This window comes from Grampus griseus (genome assembly GCF_964374135.1).
Source record: "Grampus griseus genome assembly, chromosome: 14".
Lineage (NCBI taxonomy): Eukaryota > Metazoa > Chordata > Mammalia > Artiodactyla > Delphinidae > Grampus > Grampus griseus.
In genome coordinates, this window is record NC_139008.1 from 28,986,509 (window position 1) to 29,009,337 (window position 22,829).

General features: G+C 50.5%; 1 protein-coding gene across 1 annotated transcript in view; it reads right to left on the reverse strand.

Moving 5' to 3' along the window:
- The window catches only part of SNX29 (sorting nexin 29), a 566,576-nt gene that overhangs the window by 213,172 nt on the left and 330,575 nt on the right, over positions 1–22,829 (reverse strand). Inside the window, exon 16 of the mRNA XM_082671124.1 lies at positions 1,529–1,645. Within this exon, the coding sequence (XP_082527250.1) occupies positions 1,529–1,645 (117 nt within the window). The remainder of the gene's footprint in view (positions 1–1,528; positions 1,646–22,829) is intronic.

A 22,829-nucleotide genomic window follows, 5' to 3' on the forward strand; every position in this document is an offset into this window, starting at 1 on the left:
TAGAGAACAGGGGATAGAGCCGCTACTGGTTGTTAAACGTGTAGGTGTGTGCGCGCAGCTTACTCAAGCAGTGCTCAACTCTGTAAAGAGAAACCCAGGCAATCACTGTTATTGCCTCTGGGCAGGACAGTAAAGGGCCCGGATAGGAAGGAGATTTATTTTTCACTGAACACACCCTTTTATACTTCTTGGCTGTTCAGCATGGATGGGTGTAACAAGGTTTGTCAAGAGCCCAAATTTTGACAATTTTCAATCATTTAAAAAAAAAGTTCAGTCTTTCACAGCAGACAGATCTAGATCTGTCACTCCTCACCATGACTCAAAAAAACTATTAAAAAAATTATGAGACAAGAAGAAATTTGAAGACCGATATTCATTGGTATAGGCAAATTATTGATAATGGAGGCCTGACCATGATATTCTATTTGTTTTCTTCATTTTTACAGCTACACACTGAAAAGTCTACAGATGAAACTGCCTGGTATTTGATTCAAACCAATATGGAGGGGAAAAGCAGGTACTGGTAACTTGAAATAAGATTGACCATGACTGACAATAGCTCGTTTGAACAATGGTTACGTGAGAGTGCATCGCACATCTGCCGACCTTCAGGTGTTTAACATTTGACATCATAAGAAAGTTTTAAAGCAAAGAAGAAGCTATTATAAATGTGCAAAAAGGACAAGATGCTCTCAGCAATATGATTTGCAGTAGCAAAATACTGGAAACAACCTAAATGTTTATGAACACAACCAGATTTAAACTATTGTAGTATTTCATTCAATAGAGAATTAAAGAATCAAGAAAGTAAACAAACTAGGTCAGCAGCTCTCAACCAGGGGTGATTCTGTCCCCCAGGGGATATTTTGACAATGTCTGGAGACATCTTTGGTTGCCATGATTGGGTGGGGTGCTACTGGCCTCTAGTGAGTAGGAATCAGGGATGCTGTTAAACGTCCTACAATGCGCAGGACAGCCACCCCACAAAGAATTAAATGGCTCAAAGTATCAAGAGTGCTGCAGTTTAAAATCCTCTATTAGATCTATGTGGGATGGTCCTCAAACCATAATACTAAATAAACATAAACACACATACACACGAGGCAAACAGATATGTACAAGTATACCATGTAGGTAAAAGTTACACAAAACTGGAACTATTTATTTCTATGGAAATTTATCCATGTAGTAACTATAAAAACAGGGAGGAGAAGGCTATATGCCAATTTCAGAATATCGATTATGGGTACAGGGCATGAAATGGTGCCAAGGGGACTCTGACAGTTTGTAGCATTTTATTTACTTTACCCCCTCCCACCCCAAGGAAAGCAAATGTGGTAAAGGCTAATGCACGTAAAGTCTAGGTGGTGGGTACCTGGATGCTCCCTCTTTTAGTCTCTGTATTTTCCCATACCCTTGACATTGAACAAACATAACAGCATGGTTGTGAGCAGCAGAGGCTGGGTGGACCAACAGACAGTGTGGGCAGAAAGGCAAGGCCAGGGCCTTGCTGGGTGGGAACACTCACCGGCCCCCGAAGGTCGATGAGCTCCTGCCTCATCTGGGACACGAGGGCTTCCTTGGCCACCAGGGCCCGGTGCAGGCGCTCATTGAACTCGATCAGCTCCCCGTGCATCTCTGCCACCTGCAACACACAAGCACCATGTAGTGAGGCTCGGAGGGCAGACCCTCCCCACGATTCGCCCCGCTCTCTCCGAGCCCATCACTTGTCAGCAAGGCATCAGGAGGTTGTCAGGCTGGAAACAGTAACACTGCTTATACTTACGGATTAGCTACGCAATCCAGTCAGAAGTTGAATACGTTTTTGACTTGGTTGATTTTAACATTATGGACTCAACGGTCCCCAGTTTATGGTCACAATGTGACTGTATCGTGTCATTTTTGGATCTTAGGCTTTTGTTCTTAATAAACGAATAATTTTCTGGCAAAGGCTTTCTTTCTCATCCGAGTTGTGCCTGTTAAGAACTTCCCCGCTAATGGTACAAGTAGAATGACTGCCATTTCTGTTCATCAGGGCCTTGGTTCTGAAAACCCAGAAAACAGTACCGGAGCCTTGTTGAGGATGGTGACAGTGAGGGTGACAGACACACCTGCAGCAGCACAGCTGCCCTATGGTCACTGATCATTCTATGCCAGGAAAATACTTGAGGAAGATATTATTGCTCCTACCTCACAGAAAGAGGAACAATGTCAGAGGTGTTTAAGGAGCCGGGTCACAGTCACACAGCTAATAAAGGGCTGACTCCGCAGCCCCGGCTCTTGACCACTGGGCCACACTCCACAATCCTGCCGCTCCACCGTTTAGCCCACTCAGGCCTGCCAAGAGCCTGCGAAGTTATCCACGTTTCAATACACTTGGCTGACCCCAAATAAATAAAAATGGAGGTTGCGATAAGATAGCCCATGACTGATGTCCAGAATCAATAACAGCTCTTTCAAGCTGTAACTTACAAACAGAACAAAGATATCCCATATGGTCAAAACATACAGTAGTTTCTCTGATTACAAGAGTGATCTTACTGGGGCTTAAAATCAAATTCAACTGTAATTTATTTAAATGTTTTAGAGAAATGTGAGAATGTAATCTTGCCATGCTCATCAGGAGCCCTGAAGGAAGAATCTGGCAAGCATCTTACAGAGAAGCCCCCCAGAATGCAGAGGTCAGGCAGACCCCCACTAGCCCCTGTCCCTCTGCCCTTCTCAGAAGATCATCCCTCCTACACCCCAGACTTCAGCCAGGTACTTACTACATTCTATATAACACATAAATAGTATCAGACCATTTATAATAAGTATTCTATGTGAAATATAAAACATACTGTCAGAATAAAGAAAGGATGTAAGGAGCAGCTCTGTGGGGGAAAAAAGAGTAACCTGAATCTCGATGCTTCAGGAGGAACAAAGGGAAGCCCTCCTTTTTGTTTTTATTTTTTGGATATGTTACATAAAGGGTAAAAGGCATAGGAGGAAAAATATGACGATATGAACATGAGTCAAGGGTTATTTTTCTTTCCATTCTTTCTACTTTTCTTTACTTTTTAGTTTCTTAATAATTTATCAGAGAGAACAACCACTTAGCCTCTTTAAAAGAATTAAAATTTTTCACCTGAAAGTAAGGGGAGCCAGGTGCAATCAACATGAAATTTATCAGGTTCCCAACCATAATTCTGATGCATCCATTAATTTGCTCTGGGAATCTCCACTCAGATGTCATCCCCTCTCTGTCCCTCAGATGCTCACCTTTTTCAAACCAGTGTGAAATGCAAAGTGAAAATGGCATAAAAGACACTGCAGTAGCCATGCAATTAACAAACGGAGAATAAGTCACTGAGTCTTTTAACGACTTTTTTTTGTCATACAGACCTGAAGTTAATATTCCCCGGTTGCCTTATTCCTTTTGTATAAAAAAAGCTTAAGATGATCTTTTGGCCTTTCACAAACAAATACAACATCACTAATAATGACTGTTCGACTCCTACGCACAGAAATCACATAAACCCTCCACGAGCTTCCTCAGGGCTGAGAATCCATTTACCACACAGCAAGCAGGAAACATACACAACTGCCAATATCACTGCTAAATACCTGCTAATATGCCCCCACAACATGCAAGCTTTAAATAAGGGCCACTGTCATTTCTAAAGCAAGGCAGGGTTTTGCTTTGTTTTTGTTTTGTTTTGTTTGGCAGTGGAAACCAGAGTGTTAAAACAATTTTCCATAAGTGCATAAAACACTGACACATCCCAGCTTCAAGCAGTGTTTATCATGAGCTGTCAAAACGCTGGTTCTCTTTTGCAGCCAGAGAGTAACTTGACCATATCAGACAAAGCTTTCATTTCACTAGGGAATGGGGGGGGGGGGGGGAATCCTATGGAACTGAGGAGACAAAATTTGATGAAATAATTTCCTGCAGTCATTAAAATGGCAATGCTCATTGTTACTAGGCGAAGCTCTGAAACCCTGAATTTCTCCATTACATATCCCTACAAACACTTACTGATATAAACAGCTTTCATCTTACATAAACCATACTGAGCTTACTATTCCTCAAACAACTCTTTCCAAACTCTAGTATAACTAGAAATGAACTCAAGACTCAGAGCGAGCCTCAGAAGAGAAATGTGAGATCACAAATGGTTCCCATTATCATCAAAATAAAAGGCACAACCACTGCCTACCAGAATTTCTATGAGGCTCTGAGGGCATTTAACAGGTTTCACCTGACCTTCCTTCCTTATTCTCAATAGCTGCAGGGAATAAGATAGAGAGAGAGACAGGGGCCCTCCAATCCTTTCTCCACCAAGCAGCAAGAGTGACCTTCCCAAAGCAACAGCTGATGTTGTCACCTGCTGTTTAAAACCTTCAATGCTTCTAACTGCCCTAAGCATAAAAATCCACCCTCCTTCCAGGTCCGCCCCAGCCTCTCTCCCTAACACCATCTCCTGCCCCTCTCCTCCCAACAACTCTCCCTAATGTCACTCAGCCCCACGGGTCTTCTACGTTCCATAAACATGCTGAGCTCTAGGAGGTCATCCTGTGGACAAAGAGGAGAAAGACACAACCAGCAGAGAAAACAGCAGGTGCAAAGGCCCAGAGGTTGGCAGGGAGGTAGCTGAGAGAGGCAGTTAAGGGCTCAGACTCCAGTGCAAGACTGGTCTTGGCTGGATTACTTAACAGTGTGCTCCTGTACGAGTCACTTAACCTCTGTGAGCCTGAGGCCTGTCACCTACAAAAGGGGGATTAAAAACCACGCTCACCAGGACATGGCAGCAACCTAAGTGTCCATCGACAGATGAATGGATAAAGAAGATGTGGCACGTATACACAATGGAATATTACTCCGCCATAAAAAGGAACAAAATTGAGTTATTTGTAGTGAGGTGGACGGACCTAGAGTCTGTCATACAGAGTGAAGTAAGTCAGAAAGAGAAAAACAAATACCATATGTTAACACATATATATGGAATCTAAAAAAATGGAAGGTTCTGATGAACCTAGGGGCAGGACAGGAATAAAGACACAGACATAGAGAATGGACTTGAGGACATGGGGTGGGAGGGGGAAGCTGGGATGAACTGAGAGAGTGGCATGGACTTATATACACTACCAAATGTAAAACAGAGAGCTAGTGGGAAGCAGCCGCATAGCACAGGGAGATCAGCTGGGTGCTTTGTGACCACCTAGAGGGGTGGGATAGGGAGGGTGGGAGGGAGACGCAAGAGGGAGGGGATATGGGGATATAGGTATACGTATAGCTGATTCACTTTGTTATACAGCAGAAACTAACACAACATTGTAAACAATTATACTCCAATAAAGATGTTAAAAACAAAACAAAACAAAAAAACAAAAGTGCTCACTGCACGGGGCCGCCGTGTGGATGAAATGAGCTGACGCCCTTAGCAGGCTTGGCACCATGTCTGCGCGTGGCAAATGCTCAGTGAATGGAAGCTCATTTTACATGGTGGGTGATCACGTGAAAGGGACATGAAAGAGGAGGAGGAGGAGAGGCAGGTCTCTGGAAGCCACATGGAAAAGGGCCACATGTTCCATAACAAGTGGCTCAGACGGCTCACCGTCTCCAAAGCAGGGATGTCACCAAGAGAATTGCTAACCATCCGCCAGGCAGTGTTCTCGGTGCTGGGGTGCAGGAAGGTCATGGGGTTCACATCCTAGAGGTCAGACAAACTGGACTAGAGCTCAGAGAGAGAGGAGGACTTGGAAGATGGGGGATCGGGAAAGGCCTCGCCCGGAGACAAGACTCAGGCATCACTTCTCGAATCGGCCTTGACACGTGCCAGGCAGCCTCCTGTGGCCGACCCAGGCCCTAAGTCAGAGCCGGGCACTCACTGTGCTCAGGGCCACTTTAGGAGTCTGTCGTGTTTCTTACTACTCTCAGCAGGTGTATTTCCTCGAAAACTAATCTGAAGGCGGTTAAGGGGGAGGTGCCACTTGACAACACTAATGACGTGACAGAGTCAGAGGCAAATGCCAGGTGGAGATGCACTGATCACAGCTGATGCAGCTTCCAACAGAGCCCAACATGGGCCAAAGCACTGGGAACTGAGCCCCGATTCTCTGAAAGGCGCAAGGGAACACGCGGATGGCAGCAGGTACGGTTCCCAAGTTATATCTGGCAGGTGCACAGCTCATGAGCTAATAAGGTGTGAATGCTTGTCAGTCAACATTTGGGTTTTGTCGTTTAGGCTGGAGAGAAGACGGTAGAAAGACTAAAGAAGTTTAAGTCACTAGGCTGTTTGGCAACATCTGTCAAACTTTTGAAATCACTCACCTGTGGCTTAGCAAACCCCTGCTGTGGAGTAGCCTGTGCCTCTACTTGCACATGTGCTCAAGCAGAAGTTTAGCTCCAAATGGCTGGAACCCACCTAAATGCCCAACCACAGGGAACTGGTGCGATCTATCAGGTTCCACTGCTCTCTCCCACTGCCTGCCACTTGGCAGACATCACTAGTCGATCACTGCTACCTTCCTCAAGAAGATACCCAGTCAGCCCTAACCAACTGATCAGTGTGTTGGCCTACGCGATGACACCTATTTAGTATCCCTGGTATAAAGGGTCATCATTGTTGGGGAAAGGCGTCATCACGGTGACATATGAGTTGGGGATTGTAAGATGATGCCTTTGGAGCTTCAAGAGACTGAGCAATCCCTTCCAGCTGAAGCATCAGGGAAGATGATCTCCAAAAATAATGTGTCTGTGAAAAAGCTTTTAAGTCTGTGAAAATCCCAGGAATTATCATAATTACCTGCCAAATCATGAAAAGATTATAAATTAAAAAAGCCCCTGGCACTTCCTTTTATATCAGAATGTTCTATCTAATCACATTCCAGTAAATCTTGCTTCACCCCTCCTTTGGCTACCATACCAAATTAGACACTTCCTGATTTATTAGACCAAGACACCCCCAAATTTTAACAGCAACTGAGACTCGTTTGGTCACATACTCAAACTCTCTGAGAATGTTCACCTGATGCCTCAGAATCTACCTCAGTTTTATAAAACACACAAACTGTCTGTGGGCCCCAGTGACACTGGCTGTGGGCAGGGATCTAGAACCTCCCTTTGCGGTGAAGACACTGCACCCGCCTAGGTAAAGACAAAGTCCTAGCCCCAGTGCCCACTTGCCTTAACATACTTTTAAACACCAACTATTATATCCATCAGCTCATGTGACCCTCGCCACCCTCCTGTAAGGTGGGCAGGGCCTCCTATGGATGGGGCCTCGAGGCTCAGAGAGGTCAGGCTGTGAGCCGAAGGCATCAGAGTCAGAGCCACTGTCTGTGTTCCCTGCCCTCCACCTTGGGGCACAGGAGCCCTTCAGGGGTTAAGGAGATGAGTCAGTCCTGCAGAGCAGAGGGAAGCAGCACAGTGTGGACCAGTGGCTCTCAAAGCAAGCTGATCATTAGTTGCTCGGAGGGCTTCTGAGAAATGCAGATTTCTGGGCTTCACTCCCAGAAATGCTGATTCAATGTGCGGGAGTCCAGAGCAATACTTTTTTTTAGCTGTACATGGGCTTCTTGCTGTTGTGGCCTCTCCTGTTGCGGAGCACAGGCTCCGGACACGCAGGCTCAGCGGCCATGGCTCACGGGCCCAGCCGCTCCATGGCATGTGGGATCTTCCTGGACTGGGGCACGAACCCGTGTCCCCTGCATCGGCAGGCGGACTCTCAACCACTGTGCCACCAGGGAAGTCCCAGAGCAATACTTTTTAAAGACCCCAGTGACTGTGATGATCAATCAGACTTGGGAACCACTGTCAAAGACAAAGGGGAAGGATGTCACACACTCAGGTGTGAATTGCAGTGGGGCCACTCCCTAGTTTTAGAAACCTAGGTTTTTCAGTTCATCATTTGTAAAATTGGGATGTCACGGAAGCTCCTCCACTTGTCAGCTCTCAACTTCCAGATTCTCAAGGAGGGGAACAAAGGCACAGCGAGAGGAAAACCGCATCAAGCCTGCCGGCCAGCACCAGATGGCAGCAACCACCACGCGCAGCGCTGTTACTCCTGCGATGGCAGAGTTAAGTCTGCAACCGAGGGGGCCGTGAACTGGGGCAGGGATGTGAGCTGTCTGCTACCCACCTGAGGCAAGCACAGAAATTCACAATAAGCATTTCGAAACATCTGAAGCAATTTCATATTGGTATGAAATCCAGGAATTCCGGAATTTTTCTAGTTGGTTTTTTTTTGTTTTTGTATTTTACACAAGTACCAGTTTGCAATGAATTGGAAATACTTAAAAACAAACAAAACCAGGGCTTCCCTGGTTGCGCAGTGGTTGGGAGTCCGCCTGCCGATGCAGGGGACACGGGTTCGTGCCCTGGTCCGGGAGGATCCCACATGCCGCGGAGCAGCTGCGCCCGTGAGCCATGGCCGCTGAACCTGCGCGTCCAGAGCCTGTGCTCCGCAACGGGAGAGGCCACGGCAGCGAGAGGCCCGCGTACCGCAAACAAACAAAACCAAAACCAAAAAAACTGGCTCTTCAGCACAGAAAGTTTGAGAAGCACCTACCAACAACACAGATGCTATACTTGAAACAACGTTTTGCATTAATAATTATTAGAAACGATGACTAATAATAACAATGACAAAAGCCAAAATACGACCATTTTTGGATAAAATTTGTGAAGAGAACTGAAAAGAAAAGTAAGAACCAATGTTATCAACATCTGTTGGTCTTTTAGATGTATATACCCTGTTTCCTTGTACAGAGTCAATTTAGGCTTGAAGACTAAGAAAATCAGGAACGTTAGCTGAAACAACACACGTCCAGATCTAGCCAAGGTCACAGATGTCTTCAAAAAAAAATTACAGCTGCCATCGCTCTCTTTGAGACTGATGGTGGGCCTTGCCCGCAGGTGCCTGATCATGCCCATCTCCCAGAGGAGGAAGGAGAGGCTCAGGAACCGAGCTGCAAACCAAAACAGAGGCACAAAGAAGGTAGACACCTCGCCCGAGGCCACACAGGAGGCAAGCAGCAGAACTGGTGTTCAAATTTCCGAGTCCATGTTTTGGACTTTCCAGCCTGCTTCTCTGCATATACCATGACCAGGATGCTGAGCTAGCATCTCAAGATACCAGAGGACCTGGAGGAGGTGATAAACCTGGGATCAAGTACAGAGAGCATTACCCAGATAAGGGGCACCATCACACACAAGCATGCGCACACACGCGCACACTCCGGGAAAAGGCACCGTCTCTGGCTGCTCCCGAGGCCCAGTCTGGCTTATCACAGACCGGTCTGCAACCAGCCCCCCTCAGGGGGACCCTGACAGTAAGGGAAGGAGCGCCCAGAGTAAACAAGAACCTTAGCAAAGGCAGGAGCTACTGTGAAACTCAGGGTCCAAGGAGAAACCCAGAAACTTGGCCAGCAGCCAAGATGGGCCTTCTTCAAAGTGGTCATTGCTTCATATGAAGGCATTGTGCAAACCAGTATGTAAATGAAAATTCCAACATGAAGACATTCCAGGGCACTGTCAGGAATGCTTGGAGATGTTTGGCATCAACGAGCCCTCTAGGCAGGGCCTCGAATCAGGTGTAGAAAAACGAGGGGCGTGAAGGTCAAACCCAGGTCCTGTCTATTCACTGCCGTGTGACCTGGAGTAAATTACTTCACACCTCTGACTCTTGGTACCTTCTTTATAAAATGGGGGTATTGTTCCCTATTGTCATGAGGAACATGAGGGATTTGTCATGAGGAACAAAGGGATGACAGAGTTTGGGGAGCGCCCAGTGCCTGCCACAGTGAGTGATCCTTAATTTATCGTAACGGAGCACCTCCTCAGGTCCGGCAGTGTCCCAGGTGCTTTACAGGAGCAGGCACCACAGCCTGGGAGGTCGAGCTTTATGCCCATTTTACAGATGAGGAAAGCAAGCCTCAGCAAGGTAAAGCATTGCCCAAAACCAGTCTGCAAGAGGGGGCCGGTGTGACTGCGGGGCTCGGGGCCCTGCATCTCCCGAGTCTCCTGTTTCCTTGTGCCTTCCAGCCCACCTTGTGCTCTGATTGTGCTGTGTGGGGCTGACCCCGGGAAGGCGTGCAGGCTCGCCCTGACGAGGCAGAGCTCTGGGATCTCGGGACTGATCCTCCTGGATCACTGTCAAGCTGCCAAGTGACAGGTTCACCAGGAGCCCAGGGAGCAGCTCCATCCTCAAGTCCACTGAGACAGCCCCACTTGGGCTCCATCCGCAGCACCACTGAGATAAGCAGAAGCCTGCAAGGAGGCCGAGGGATAAGTTCCTGTGGAAGAGAGACTTCCTTCACCTCCTCTGTAACGAGCCGTTCTGTGCTCAGAACGCCGGGCTTGAGAGAAGGGATGCTTAAAAACATTTGCTGGTATTATGGTCTAATGGGGGAGGAGGAAACACCCAGAACTACTTAACTACGGGACGCCTCTGAGAAACAGATGTTATGTAACTGCTAAAGCCCAGCCACAGAGCTGCCGGGTCCCTGTCCCCGACGTTTGCCCTCATTTCTCCCGACACCCAACCATTCAGAGAACACACCGGGCAAGCTGTTGAGAAAGGTCACACACGGCAGCAGCTGCTACCCACCCAGATAACACCTTTCCTTTCCTGCTTTCCACTAATGGCCCTTAAAGAGCAAAGGCAGAATATACAGAAATGGCAATAATAAAAGAGCAGCCAACACCTTCCTGGTGGTCGTTTGAGACAAATGAGCAAGGACAGGGGAAGAAAAGCAAAAACAAAACCCTGAGCCCCAGCTCTGCTGAAAGACACGCTCCTATCAGAAGAATAACACAAGAGGCATCAGGCATCCGTGGAGGTTTTTAAACAGGTTCCATCAGCCGTCACCCATCCTGGGACTTCCCTGGCGGTCCAGTGGTTAAGAATCCGTGCTTCCACTGCGGGGGGCACGGGTTTGATCCCTGGTCAGGGAACTAAGATCCAGCGTGCCGCGCAGCACGGCTGAAAAACAAAACCTGGTCACCCATCCTGGCAGCATTACCAGAGGGGTCGCACAGCCTGGTGTTCAAGGCACCAACTCCAGAGCCCAGCGACCTGGGATTCCCCCCCCCTTCTAGCTGTGACTTCCGGGAAGAAGCTTTCACCAACCTGGGTCTCAGTTTCTCATTCATAAAATGAGGTTAACAGTGCAGATTTCACAGGGTTTTTGTGAGATCTGAGCAAGGTGATATACACGCAAGAGGTGCTCAGCTAGGAGCCCACAGGCACTGAGCGCTCCGTAACTGTTGGCCATTATTATGCCATTAAACCGGCCTCCAGAAAAACACCCGGTGTCACTGGTCCCACAGAATCTACAGCCTTAACCACCTTCAGGTCTGTCCCCACTCTTCCATCTCTGTCACCCAAGCCTTGGTTGAGAAGCCCCCCATCTCCCACCTGGACAAACACAACAGTCTCCAGCTGCCACCCCGCTGCCCCCTTGTCCTCTGCCCCACCCCCAAGGTGGCGCTCAAATGGCCTCCCTGTGACCCAAACCCTATCACATTCCTTCTCTGCTTAAAACATTTCACTGATGTTGATGAAGAAATGACAAGAGGTCTGCAATTTGCTTCAGAAGAATATGGAGGTGAAGGCAATGGAGGGTTAGGCATGGAGTAGGACTGGCCTTGGCAGCTGGAGCCAGACGAGATTGTGTGATGGGTACAGGGGGTACGATACACTATTCTGCCTACATTAAATTTCTCCATAATCCAAAGTTTAAAAATATCTTTCAAAAAAAAAAATATCTTTCAATGGCTTTCCACGAATTTCCCTGGCATGGCGTACAAGCGATGGGAGGAGGGGCAAGGTGGGGAAGGGAGGGGAGAGAAAGAAATATTTCAAGGGAAAAACTGACACTGATCATATGAGAATTCATCCTGCCCCACACTTCCCTCTGTGCACATCTCCTAGAATGCTATCCATCCTTCAAAGATGAATTCATATCTCAGTTTACCTTACTCCCCAGATCCTTTGACACGTTTATCCATGTTCTCCATACATGATTCCTCAAGAGTGTAAGAGCAGTTACTGTCTTCTGAGCACTTACTACATGTCAAGCACTTTCAGGGCCACAGAAAAAGGCTCTTTTGTAAGAAAAGGTGTGTCTCTGAGCAGCCACAGCCCCGCAGAGGCTCAGTGAGTGGCGCACGGGCTGACGCAGCTCCCACTGGTCCTGACAGCCTCATGCCCTCGCGCAGTGTACAACCTGCACAACGACACACAGAGGCCTTAGACACTTCGCTAGGTGCCCTGCTTCTCCCATCTTACAGGGGAGGAAACTGAGGCCCAAAGCAGCTAGAACATTCGCCCATGGTCACACAGAGATGAGGGCACTAGGTGACGCCAGACCCACGCTCCTTTTCTTACACAAGGTACCCACAGGAGGAGGTGTGGCCCTGCGTGGCCAGCCTCCGTGCACCCCAGCATACCGTGCCGCCTCCCAGGCCTGTCATGGAACGCAAGACCTCACCCGACTCCACATGTCTTCCTAGGGGTGGCGGCCAAAGCCACTGACACCACCAGACACTTCCAGAGCTTATTTCTGCTGGATCAGTGAAGGGTGGGGGGCAACAGAGGAGAAGGCGGTGAAGGCTCCTTTCTGTTAACACAGCAGATAGTGTCACTTACCTGTCATCAAACAACGGTTGTAATTATAACCCATTACAAGTACAAAACACTGTGCTCAGCTGGGCTTGTGAAAATGGGTCAAGAATTACTTTCTTCTTTCTTTCTTTTTTTTTCTTTTTTGCGGTACGCGGGCCTCTCACTGTTGTGGCCTCTCCCGTTGCGGAGCACAGGCTCCAGACGCGCAGGCTCAGCGGCCATGGCTCACGGGCCCAGCCGCTCCGCGGCATGTGGGATCCTCCCGGACCGGGGCACGAAACCGTGTCCCCTGCATCGGCAGGCGGACTCTCAACCAGTGTGCCACCAGTGAAGCCCAAGAATTACTTTAAAAGGCTTTGCTAGGTGTCCCTGGTGGCACAGTGGTTAAGAATCAGCCTGCCAATGCAGGGAACACGGGTTCAAGCCCTGGTCCAAGAAGATCCCACATGCCGCGGAACAACTAAGCCTGTGCGCCACAACTACTGAGCCTGCGCTCTAGAGCCCGCAAGCCACAACTACTGAGCCCGCGAGCCACAACTATTGAAGCCCGTGTGCCTAGAGCCCGTGTTCCGCAACAAGAGAAGCCACCGCAATGAGAAGCCTGCGCACCGCAACGAGAAGCCTGTGCACTGCAACGAAGAGTAGCCCTGGCTCTCCGTAACTAGAGAAAGCCCGCATGCAGCAATGAAGACCCAACGCAACAATCAATCAATTTATTTTTTTTTAAAAGTCCTAAAAAATGGCTTTGCTGCCCTCTCCTTTCAACTGTCAACTGCTGTTACAGGCTTGTTCACAGAGGACAGCTATCGATTCCCAGGGATCCTGGGCTTGGAAGGCAGCTTGGTGCTGGCCTTGTCTGTCTCCCCAGCACAGAAAGCTTTCTCCAGCCTGCTGGTGGCGGGGTGGGGAGGTGGAAGGAGGAAGGGGAGAGGCCATCATCAGCAAGAGCAAACATCTGCTGAGCGCACACCCTGGGCCGGCCCCAGCTCCCAGCATCGTCCCTCTGTGAGCTCATCCACAGACAACCTTTGGGGCCCAGCCACGGCACTGTCTCTTCTTTGGAAATTCATCTTCAGTATCCGAAAATTCTCAGAGATTCATTCATTCAACAAATTTCTATTTGCATCTACCAAGCCCTGTACATCTATCAAGTACTACAGACATAGTAGCAAATGAAAGAGAAAAATCCCTGCCTTGGTGGTTTCTCCATTCCAGCAGCGACACCGCCCTACCCCGACGAGGAGACAGAGGTGCACGGAGGTTCAGTCCTCGTCAAGACTAACGAGCTGAGGCCTTGGGCTCTGAACTTGGAGCCCACGCTCACCACCACCACGAGGGACCATCTCTTGGCCCTGGGGTGGTTCATTTATAAAGTTCCTCCTGTCTGCAGCCACTTCTGGAATGACTTCGTTCGCCTATGCAGTCATTCGCTGGTGTGCCAGGCGCTGTCCTGGGTTCTCACTGGGAGCTCACCCTTACCAATAGTGGAGCTGGTGGATATGCCACCTTCTCTCCAGGTTCTGGCATCAGTGGTGACCTCAGGGAGCTCCCTGCCCCCAAGGGATTCAGACACTGACAGTCCCCACACAGCACAGCCAGTGTCCCAGCCAGGACACAGTGGGGTCCCGGGGGCCAGGGGAGGGGTCCAGGAGACTGTACACAAGGCGAGGCTGGCGGGGCGGGAGGAGGTTAGCCAGCAGGAGGCAGGAGAACCAGGTCACACCCAGGCCCAGCCGCGCCTGAGCCGCAGCATTCCTGTGTCCCTCAGCCTCCTGTGCTATACAGTGGGGACCCATCGTGCTGAGCGGGCAGGGCTGGTGGGAGACCCAGATGGGACAAGAGCTGACCTCAGAGCCCCAGGCTGGTACACAGGAGGGGCTCACCCTGGGACAGCTTCTTCTCATTCTTGAGAACTGGACGCCACACCTAGGAAGTTACATAATATCACAGATCTACCACTCGCTCCCCAATTCAGAGGTTTCTCCAGAAGATGTATCACCCTGAAGTGCTGTTTTTAAGTTTATTGTGCAGGTGCTGGAAAGCACAGGATTTCATATAAAGATGTAAATCCTGGAATTATGTGGCTCTTTGTCACATTCTAATGTCTTCCAGGAATCAGGGGAGGCCGGTGCATTTTTAATCATATTCCTTCGGAAGGAATACATAGAGCCCTCCTGAATATTTTAAACACGGCTCAATAAATTATGCCCACGTTTTGAAAGAAAGACAGCAAATGAAAAACATTAAATTTTATGAGCATCGAAAAATGTTTCTCTCCCTGGATGGTCTCTTTCTCATACCAAACAGCACTGGCTTAAAGCTGAGAGGAGCCCCCTTCAGGTAACGACCACCTTGCTTCTCCAGGGTGGACACAGTCATGCTGAGCAGTGAACTGTGGACACAGACAGCTGGACAGAAGGACAGTGCTGCTGAAGTACAAGTGTGTAGTGTGGGCGGGTACTGGAGGATGAACTTGGAGCACCTCCATACGGTGAAGGACGTGGACTGCTCTCCAACCGGTTCCTTGCCAAAGAAACAAAGGTCTTGCCTTCAGCGAGCTCAACAGGCCATGCCTGGCCTAAAAAATTGATTGGCCTCCCACTTTCATAATGACTCAGCCCCCAAAACACCAATGAGACATTCAGGTAGAAATCTATTTATGCCAAGAAAGAAAATGCATCATACACCCAATTGCACCACACGCTGAATACGCTCCACCTGCAGAGGCCTCAGGGGCTCCTCTGGAAGCTGCTGCAGAGAGAACACGAGTCTGGCTCAAGGATGCAGCACATCAGGTTGAAGCAGCCGAGGAAGGGCCCTGGAGGTGTCACGCCACGGTGACTCAGTCCCGGAAACTTTCACTTTGCACCAGTTTCGTGGCAAGATGTCTGCTTCCTTGGTGCTTGTATTCCTAGAACCTGAGCTGGATTGTCCCAGACCTGGGATGAGTGGCAGCTGCTGGGTCAGGACTGCCAGTTCACAGGTTCTTCCAGGAGGCTGTCGCCCTTGCACTGTGGGGCAGACCACCCTCACTGCACAGTAGGACAATCCTTCTCATCTCCAACTAAGCATCTGGATGTGACCATCTGGGAGATGGTCACAAGCTTTCTTCTTCAAAGCAAGATTTTTGAAAACCTCCTTAGATGACCTCAGCCAGTCCCACGGTTTTAGATAGCACCTGCACCCTGATGACCGCTAAATACACATCTCCCACTGAGACCCCCAGACTCATACATTCAACTGCTCATTCAGCAGCCCCACTTGGAATATTTGTTTAATTTACCATTTTAACCATTTTATCTTTTATTTTTCTGGCCGTGCAGCTTGTGGAATCTTAGTTCCTCAACCAGGGATCAAACCTGTGCCCCCTGCAGTTGAAGCACGGAGTCCTAAGCACTGGACTGCCAGGGAATTCCCTTCACTTGCATATGCAATCGGCATCCCATACTTCAAAGGAAATGGCCTGAAAAGCCAACTCTTGATTTCCCCCCTCAAGCCTCCTCCCACTTGACAATTCCCAGCTTCCTTCCGTCTGCTCAGGCCAGAAACTTTGGAGCCACCCCGGACTCTTCTTTCTCGCATAGCCCACATGCAGTCCACAGCAAGTTCTGATGGCTTTCCTTTCAAAGCAGATCTAGAATCCAGCCACCTCTCACTACTTCCTCTGTCAGCACACCGGGCCCAGCCACCAGGCCGTCTCACCTGGACCCCGGCAAGAGGCCCCTGGCTACCATCCATCTGCTTTCAACAGACTGGCCACTGTCGCTCTGCTCAAAAACTCACCAGTGGGGACTTCCCTGGTGGTCCAGTGGTAAAGAATCTGCCTTCCCATGCAGGGGACGTGGGTTCGATCCCTGGTCTGGGAACTAAGATCCCACATGCTGCAGGGCAACTAAGCCCGCGTGTCACAACTACTGAGCTTGTGCGCCTCAACTAGAGAGCGTACGTGCTGCAAACTACAGAGCCCAAGTGCCACAACTAGAGAGGGGAAAAACCCGCATGCCACAACTAGAGAGACGCTGTCATGCTACAACGAAAGATCCTGAATGCCTCAACGAGGATCCCGCATGCCACAACAAAGACCCAATGCAGCCAAAAAAAAAAAAGAAACTCACCAGTGGCTCCCCATGTCACTCAGGTCAAAGCCGGTCCATCCAGCCCATACATCTCTGACCTCGGATCCTACGGCCCCTCCCTTCTTCACCAGCCTCATGTCTGTTTCTGAAACACCAGGGCCTTTGCACCTGCTGTTGCCTTTGCAGAGGAGTTCCCTCTCCCAGGTAACTAACCACCAGGCACATTCACTCCTCCGCCTTTGGGCCTTTACTCCAAGACTACCTGGCCAGCATGGCTTTCCAAGTCCACCCTGTATAAACTAGTCCTCCCAGCCCCATCACTCCCTGCGCTTGTTCTGATTTTTATGCGGCCCTCACTCCCATCTGACTACTATTTCTTCAAACTCACTTGATCCTCACAAGGGAGAAGCAAAGGAAGGCAGCGATCTCTGGGCATGTGTGTACTGCTGTCCCCCAGGGCCTGGAACAGTGCCTGACACACAGTAAGCGTGCAGTAAGTGTGTGTAGCATATGGGCAGAGAGGAACAGAAATTACCCACGAGTGTTTTTAAATGTTAAAAAACATTCAACCACGTTAGAACTCCAGGGCTTATATCCACAGTGAATGACCTCTGCCTGCAATGAAGTTAGTGCTATAGAATGAACATGTGTGTCCCCCGACCACAATTCATGTGTCAAAGTCTAACCCCCAATGTGACGGTGTGAGGAGACGAGACCTCTGGGAGGTGATTAGGTCATGAGGGTGGAGCCCTCGTGAATGGGGTTAGTGCCAGTCGTAGCCCATTCGGGCTGCTATAACAAAATGCCACAGACTGGGCAGATGATGAACAGACACTTATTTCTTATAGTTCTGGAAGCTGAAGTCCAAGATTGGGGTGCCAGCTTTGTGGGGTGAAGGCCCTCTCCTAGGGTGCAGACGGCCAACTCCTCACTGTGTCCTCACGTGGTAGAAGGAGCAAGGTGGCTCTCTCCAGGCCTCTTCTATAAGCTCACTCCTGAGGGCTCTGTCCTCATGACCTCAGCACCTCCCATGAGCCCCACCTCCTAGTACCATCACCTTGGGCGTTAGGTTTTCATCGTATGGATTGGGGCAGGGGGACCACGAACATTCACACCACAGCAGTGCCCTTTAAGAAGAGACAAGAAAGCTTGATCTCCACCACGCGAGGACACGAGAAGATGCTCATCTGCAAACCAGGAAGCTGACCCTTTCCCAAGAACTGGACGTGCTGGTGCCCTGATCTCGGACTTCCAGCCCCCGAACCGTGAGAAATCAATGCCTGTTGTTTGTAAGGCGCCCCGTCTGTGGCATGTTGTTCCTGCACCCTGAACGGACTAAGACGCCTCACTCAGCGGCTCTCCTCTGCTTGCGGAAAGAAGAGAAAGGTGACGCGGGAGGATCCGGCAAGGTGGGGACCACAAGCCTCCGGCCAGGGCCAAGGCCTGGTGGTGCTTCCCTGCAGGCAAGCAGGGCCTGTCTTGTTGACCAGGCTGCCACAGGCCCAGCCCATGTCCTAGGGCTCCCAGGTCCTGCTTGCACAACCCTGTCAGCCCAGCTCAGGTCACTGAATCACCAGCAGGAAAGCAGAAGGTGGCCGCCTCTCCCTTCCCGAGCACAGTACTTAGCAAACGACTTTAACTTGCTTTTTGCACATCGGCATCTCCCGCCCCTGGACTGGAGGTGTTGCCATCCAGGCAAGGGCTGCACTTGGGCTCACTGCTCTGTCTCTGGGTCAAAACACAGCGATCTGTCCTCAAAGCCCACCGATGAATGGCCTGTCAGTCCCTGCAGGCAGCCCAGGGGCTCTGACACCGAGAAGAAGGGACGGCAACGCCTACCCCCACTCCCATCTGCTTGAAGGATGTTCTTCCACATAAATACAAGACCCTCTCAACTCCTGCCCTAGGGGTTTCTGGAAATTTCTTTGAGGGATTTTTAAACAAACACCAATGATGTTCTGACCCAAGAGGTTTGAAATGGAAGAGACAAGAAGGCGTGTGGGCGCTGGATAGGGACAGGCTTCAGAGGCAAGGGGGCCTCAGGGAGGACAGCCTCCATCATCCCCCCATGAGGGGGGGCCTCAGCTCCCACACTAAAACAGGGTGACGGTGCCTACCTCACTGGGGGAGTGGGTGCGAAGAATCAACCCAATACACCGTGTACATAAAGCCCCAGGGACAGTGCCGAGAACACAGCAAGCGTGCAGTGCAGGGGAGTGAGGAAGAGAGGGGAGGAAAACACACAGATGACGCACATCCCTGGACACCGGCTCCCGGCCTCCGCAACGTCCACCGCAGGGAGGAAGGCTAGTTCTGAAGTTAGAGGATGCCCTGGGGCCTTTGCAACAGAGGCAACAGTGAATTTCCACATATGACATCATCTCTGAGCCACTCCCCACCGCTGAGAAATCTCCCCCCGGTCATCCCAGGACCCCCACCTGGACCACCTCCATCGCCCTCTTCACAGTGGCCAGTGCCCGGCTCCTCTGAGGTCACACGTTCTGTTCCTCCCACCAGGCAGCCCCATGTGCCACATCCTTCCACGTTCTCTCCTCCAGAAACGTCCATGTACCTCGCCCAGCTGGATGGCATCAGTCTGCCGTGTGTCACAGACCCTCCATTCTGTGCTGTGCCCTTCTCTTCAGCCCTGTGAGCTCCCTGAGGTCAGGAATGCCGCTGCGTCCCCACAGCACAAACCCTGTGACGCTCAGCCCAGCACGTGGCACACTGGAGGCCCATGCGTCCAGTAAGTTTCACGACTCCAAGTGCAGAAAACCAGGCCCGGGGGCCCTGTAGCCAGTGCGAGAGGACAGTTCCAGCTCAACAGAAAATTCCCAACAACGACTGTTAACCCTCAGCGGGACACGAGGTGAGCTCCCTGCCACCAGGGAATCCTGAGCAAAGGCTGGTCCCTGCCAACCTTCCCAGCACAATTCCACACTTTTTTTTTTGGTTAACTTGCTACGGCCCAACAGAGTGGTCTCCCAGCTCTCCAAGGAGCCCTTCCCCATTCCAGAGACTCCATCTGCTGTTTCTTCTGCTTTCTACTCTTCCTTTCTCTCTTTCTCACCACTGGAGACTCAGTTCAAAGGTCGCCTCTGCAGAGAGGCCACGCTGTGTGCAGTGGCTCTTCTCAGCATGGGTTCTGTTCACCTCACGCCTGCACGGAATCCCCTTCCCGTGAGGGTGGCTGGACCCAGTGACTTGCTTCTCAAAGAACAGAAGACGGAACGGCATTGAGATGCTACTGCTAAGATGAGGTTACAAAGGCTGACTTCCCTCCTGCCGTCACCCTCACAGCTGCTCGTCACCGCTCCCTACGATGGGATGCTCAGCTACGTCAGCTGTCCTGAGCATCAGAACCTGAAGCCCAAAAGGGAAGGGGCACGTGATCTGGTACTGACGGACTGGTACATACATGTGCTGGATAGCAAATTTAGCCACAAGTCAACAATAAGTAACACATTCTTTTAAACTACTAAGTTTGAGAGTAAATGTTACATAGAAATAGATTAACTTACTTGTTGATGACTTGTTTGCACTCTATTTGATTTGCTAGAATATAAACTCCATAAAGGCAAGACCAAGTCTGTTTTGTGCGTGCGCGCGCGCGCGCACACACACACACACACACAAACACACACACACACACAGACACCCCAGTGCTTGACAAAGGCTCTCGATAAATATTTGTGACATGCAAAAGTGGCATCGACACAATTTCCATGGGAGTCAGCAGGTGAGGTCAGAAGGTCTTTGGTATTAGGAGTCTGTGACCTCAGCCACACTTGGAAATGCCTTCCTGGGAGAGCCTCCTGGGAAGCTCTTCTGTGGGGCTGCGCACATGGGAGAGGACACTCAGAAATGATGGGCAAGGGGGGACAGCTGCCATCTGCCCACATGTCCCAAGCCCTTTACATGAGCTGCCTCACCTCAACCTTCCACATCAACCTCCCTCTTTAAGATGAGGAAAATGAGACCCGAAGAGCCAAAGGAACTGGCCCAAGCCACCCTGCTAGAGTCAGGTTCGAAGCCTGATCTGCCTGATTCCCAAAGTGGGGAGCTACTCACTTCACAACACCGAACCTCAAATCACTGCACCGGCAAAAGGAGGCTGGGAGAGTCGCAGCGACTCTGCAGACGCCCCCTCTGTGACCAGTTTACTCCGGGGAAGGAACTGACATGTGATTTTCGTACCGACAGAGTAATATCGACACGACTTGCTTTGTAAATTTAGCCAGAAATGAACAGGCCTTTCAAACACAACTTGCTGTTTTGAAAAAAGGCTTCATCCAAAGAAGAGACTTGGGTGGGGCGGGTGGTGGGATGTCACTTCAGAGGCTCCCACCTCCGCCCCACACTCTGGGGGCTGCACGGGCTGGGTGGGTGAGGGAGGGGGGATGGAACGCTGTTCTCCACTTTCCAACGTGGCTCCTCCCTGCAGGGAAGGTGTTTTGCTCGTCAGGGAACGTGTGGCGCCACGCTAGCGTCCATTTCCTCAGTTGCCAAGGAAGGTATGAGCAGCTCCCAATGGACAGGATGGCGGCTGGAAGGAGCCGCCTGTAGTCAAAGAAAACCCTGCCTGTACCAAGGACAGAGCCCTCGAGGGGATGCTGTTCAACTGACAGGCACGTCTGAGCTCATATGGTGGCAACAGGTTTACTACATCGAAAAATAACTTGAAGGTCACCCCCATATCCCTATGTCTCATCCAGTCCTTGACAACACCCACCAACCAACACACACACACACACACACACACACATACACGTGGCCTCCAGCCTTCCATCAGCAGCTCCTTGCAATGGGCGTTTACTGCCCAGCTCTTACTCCTCTTTCTTGCAATAGAACCTGGACTTGCCTTTGCAAAACCTGAGCTAAAATAACACAGAGAGGGCTTCCCTGGTAGTGCAGTGGTTGAGAGTCCGCCTGCCGATGCAGGGGACGCGGGTTCGTGCCCCGGTCCGGGAGGATCTCACATGCCGCGGAGCGGCTGGGCCTGTGAGCCATGACCGCTGAGCCTGCGCGTCCGGAGCCTGTGCTCCGCAACGGGAGAGGCCACAACAGTGAGAGGCCCGCGTACCGCAGAAAAAAACAAAACAAAACACAGAGAGATGTTTCACCAGATGTAAAGTTAACACTTTGGCATGGCATAAAGGCCATAGGCTAGGACCAGCCTCCTGGGCCTGTGGCCAGCGCACTCACACGGGGTCTGAGCTTCAAAGAGGGGGAGGAGCCTGCACTTGGGGCCTAATGCTCTGTGTTCACCATCTTGAAATTCTTAGTCATTTGATCTCTGAATTGCCGATTTGTACGTGAAGTCTGATGGGACCATGGAGCCTGTGTATGAGCAGAGGACACGGGTTCTTGGCCGTCTGCTTCCCTACCCTCCCAGAGCAAGCGCTGCCACGCTCCATCGCTACCCTAACACGGGCCTGCTGTGGACACGTGCCCCCATGTGTCAGGTCCCAGGCAGGGCCCCAGGTGCCTGGGAGGGTCTGCACTTGCCCTGCAAGTACCCCCACGTCCAAGGAAGGGTGACATTAAATAGCAAATAAAATTTTTTAAAAACACCCCAACAGGTCAAGAGACAGACTACAGAAGGAAGGAAGACGTTTTTACCCTAATTTTTGAACAAAGACCAGTATTTTCATTTTGCACTGGGCCCTGCAAATTATGCAGCCAGCCCCGCACTAGACAAATGACAGATCTAAGGAAAATATTTCTAGAATACGGATGACAAAGAGCTCTCACAAATGACCGAGTCGGAGGGCCCCCACCCTTTCTCCACCACAGGCTTTCGGGAGGATCGAGCTCGCCCCCATCCCGAGGGACTGGCTCAGGGATGGCACCATCAGGAGTCTAGGAGAAGGGAGACGTTTGTGGAAGCTTCTGGAAAGAGAAGTTGGCTGCCTCCTCTGGGTGCTGTGACCAGGGGCTGGGGGCTCTGGAGACAGTCAGGAGGTGTGTGGGGAGACAGAGGTGCACGCCTCGGAAGCAGGGGCGGGGGGGGGAGGACTTTAGTCCTTCGTGACTGCTTCCATCTTGCTGGACCATGCCGCACCTGCCGCTGCCTTCTTCAGGACGTTTTGGAAAGGCAGCTCGGGGATCAAGGCCAATAGTCAAACTGGGGCCCTGCCGG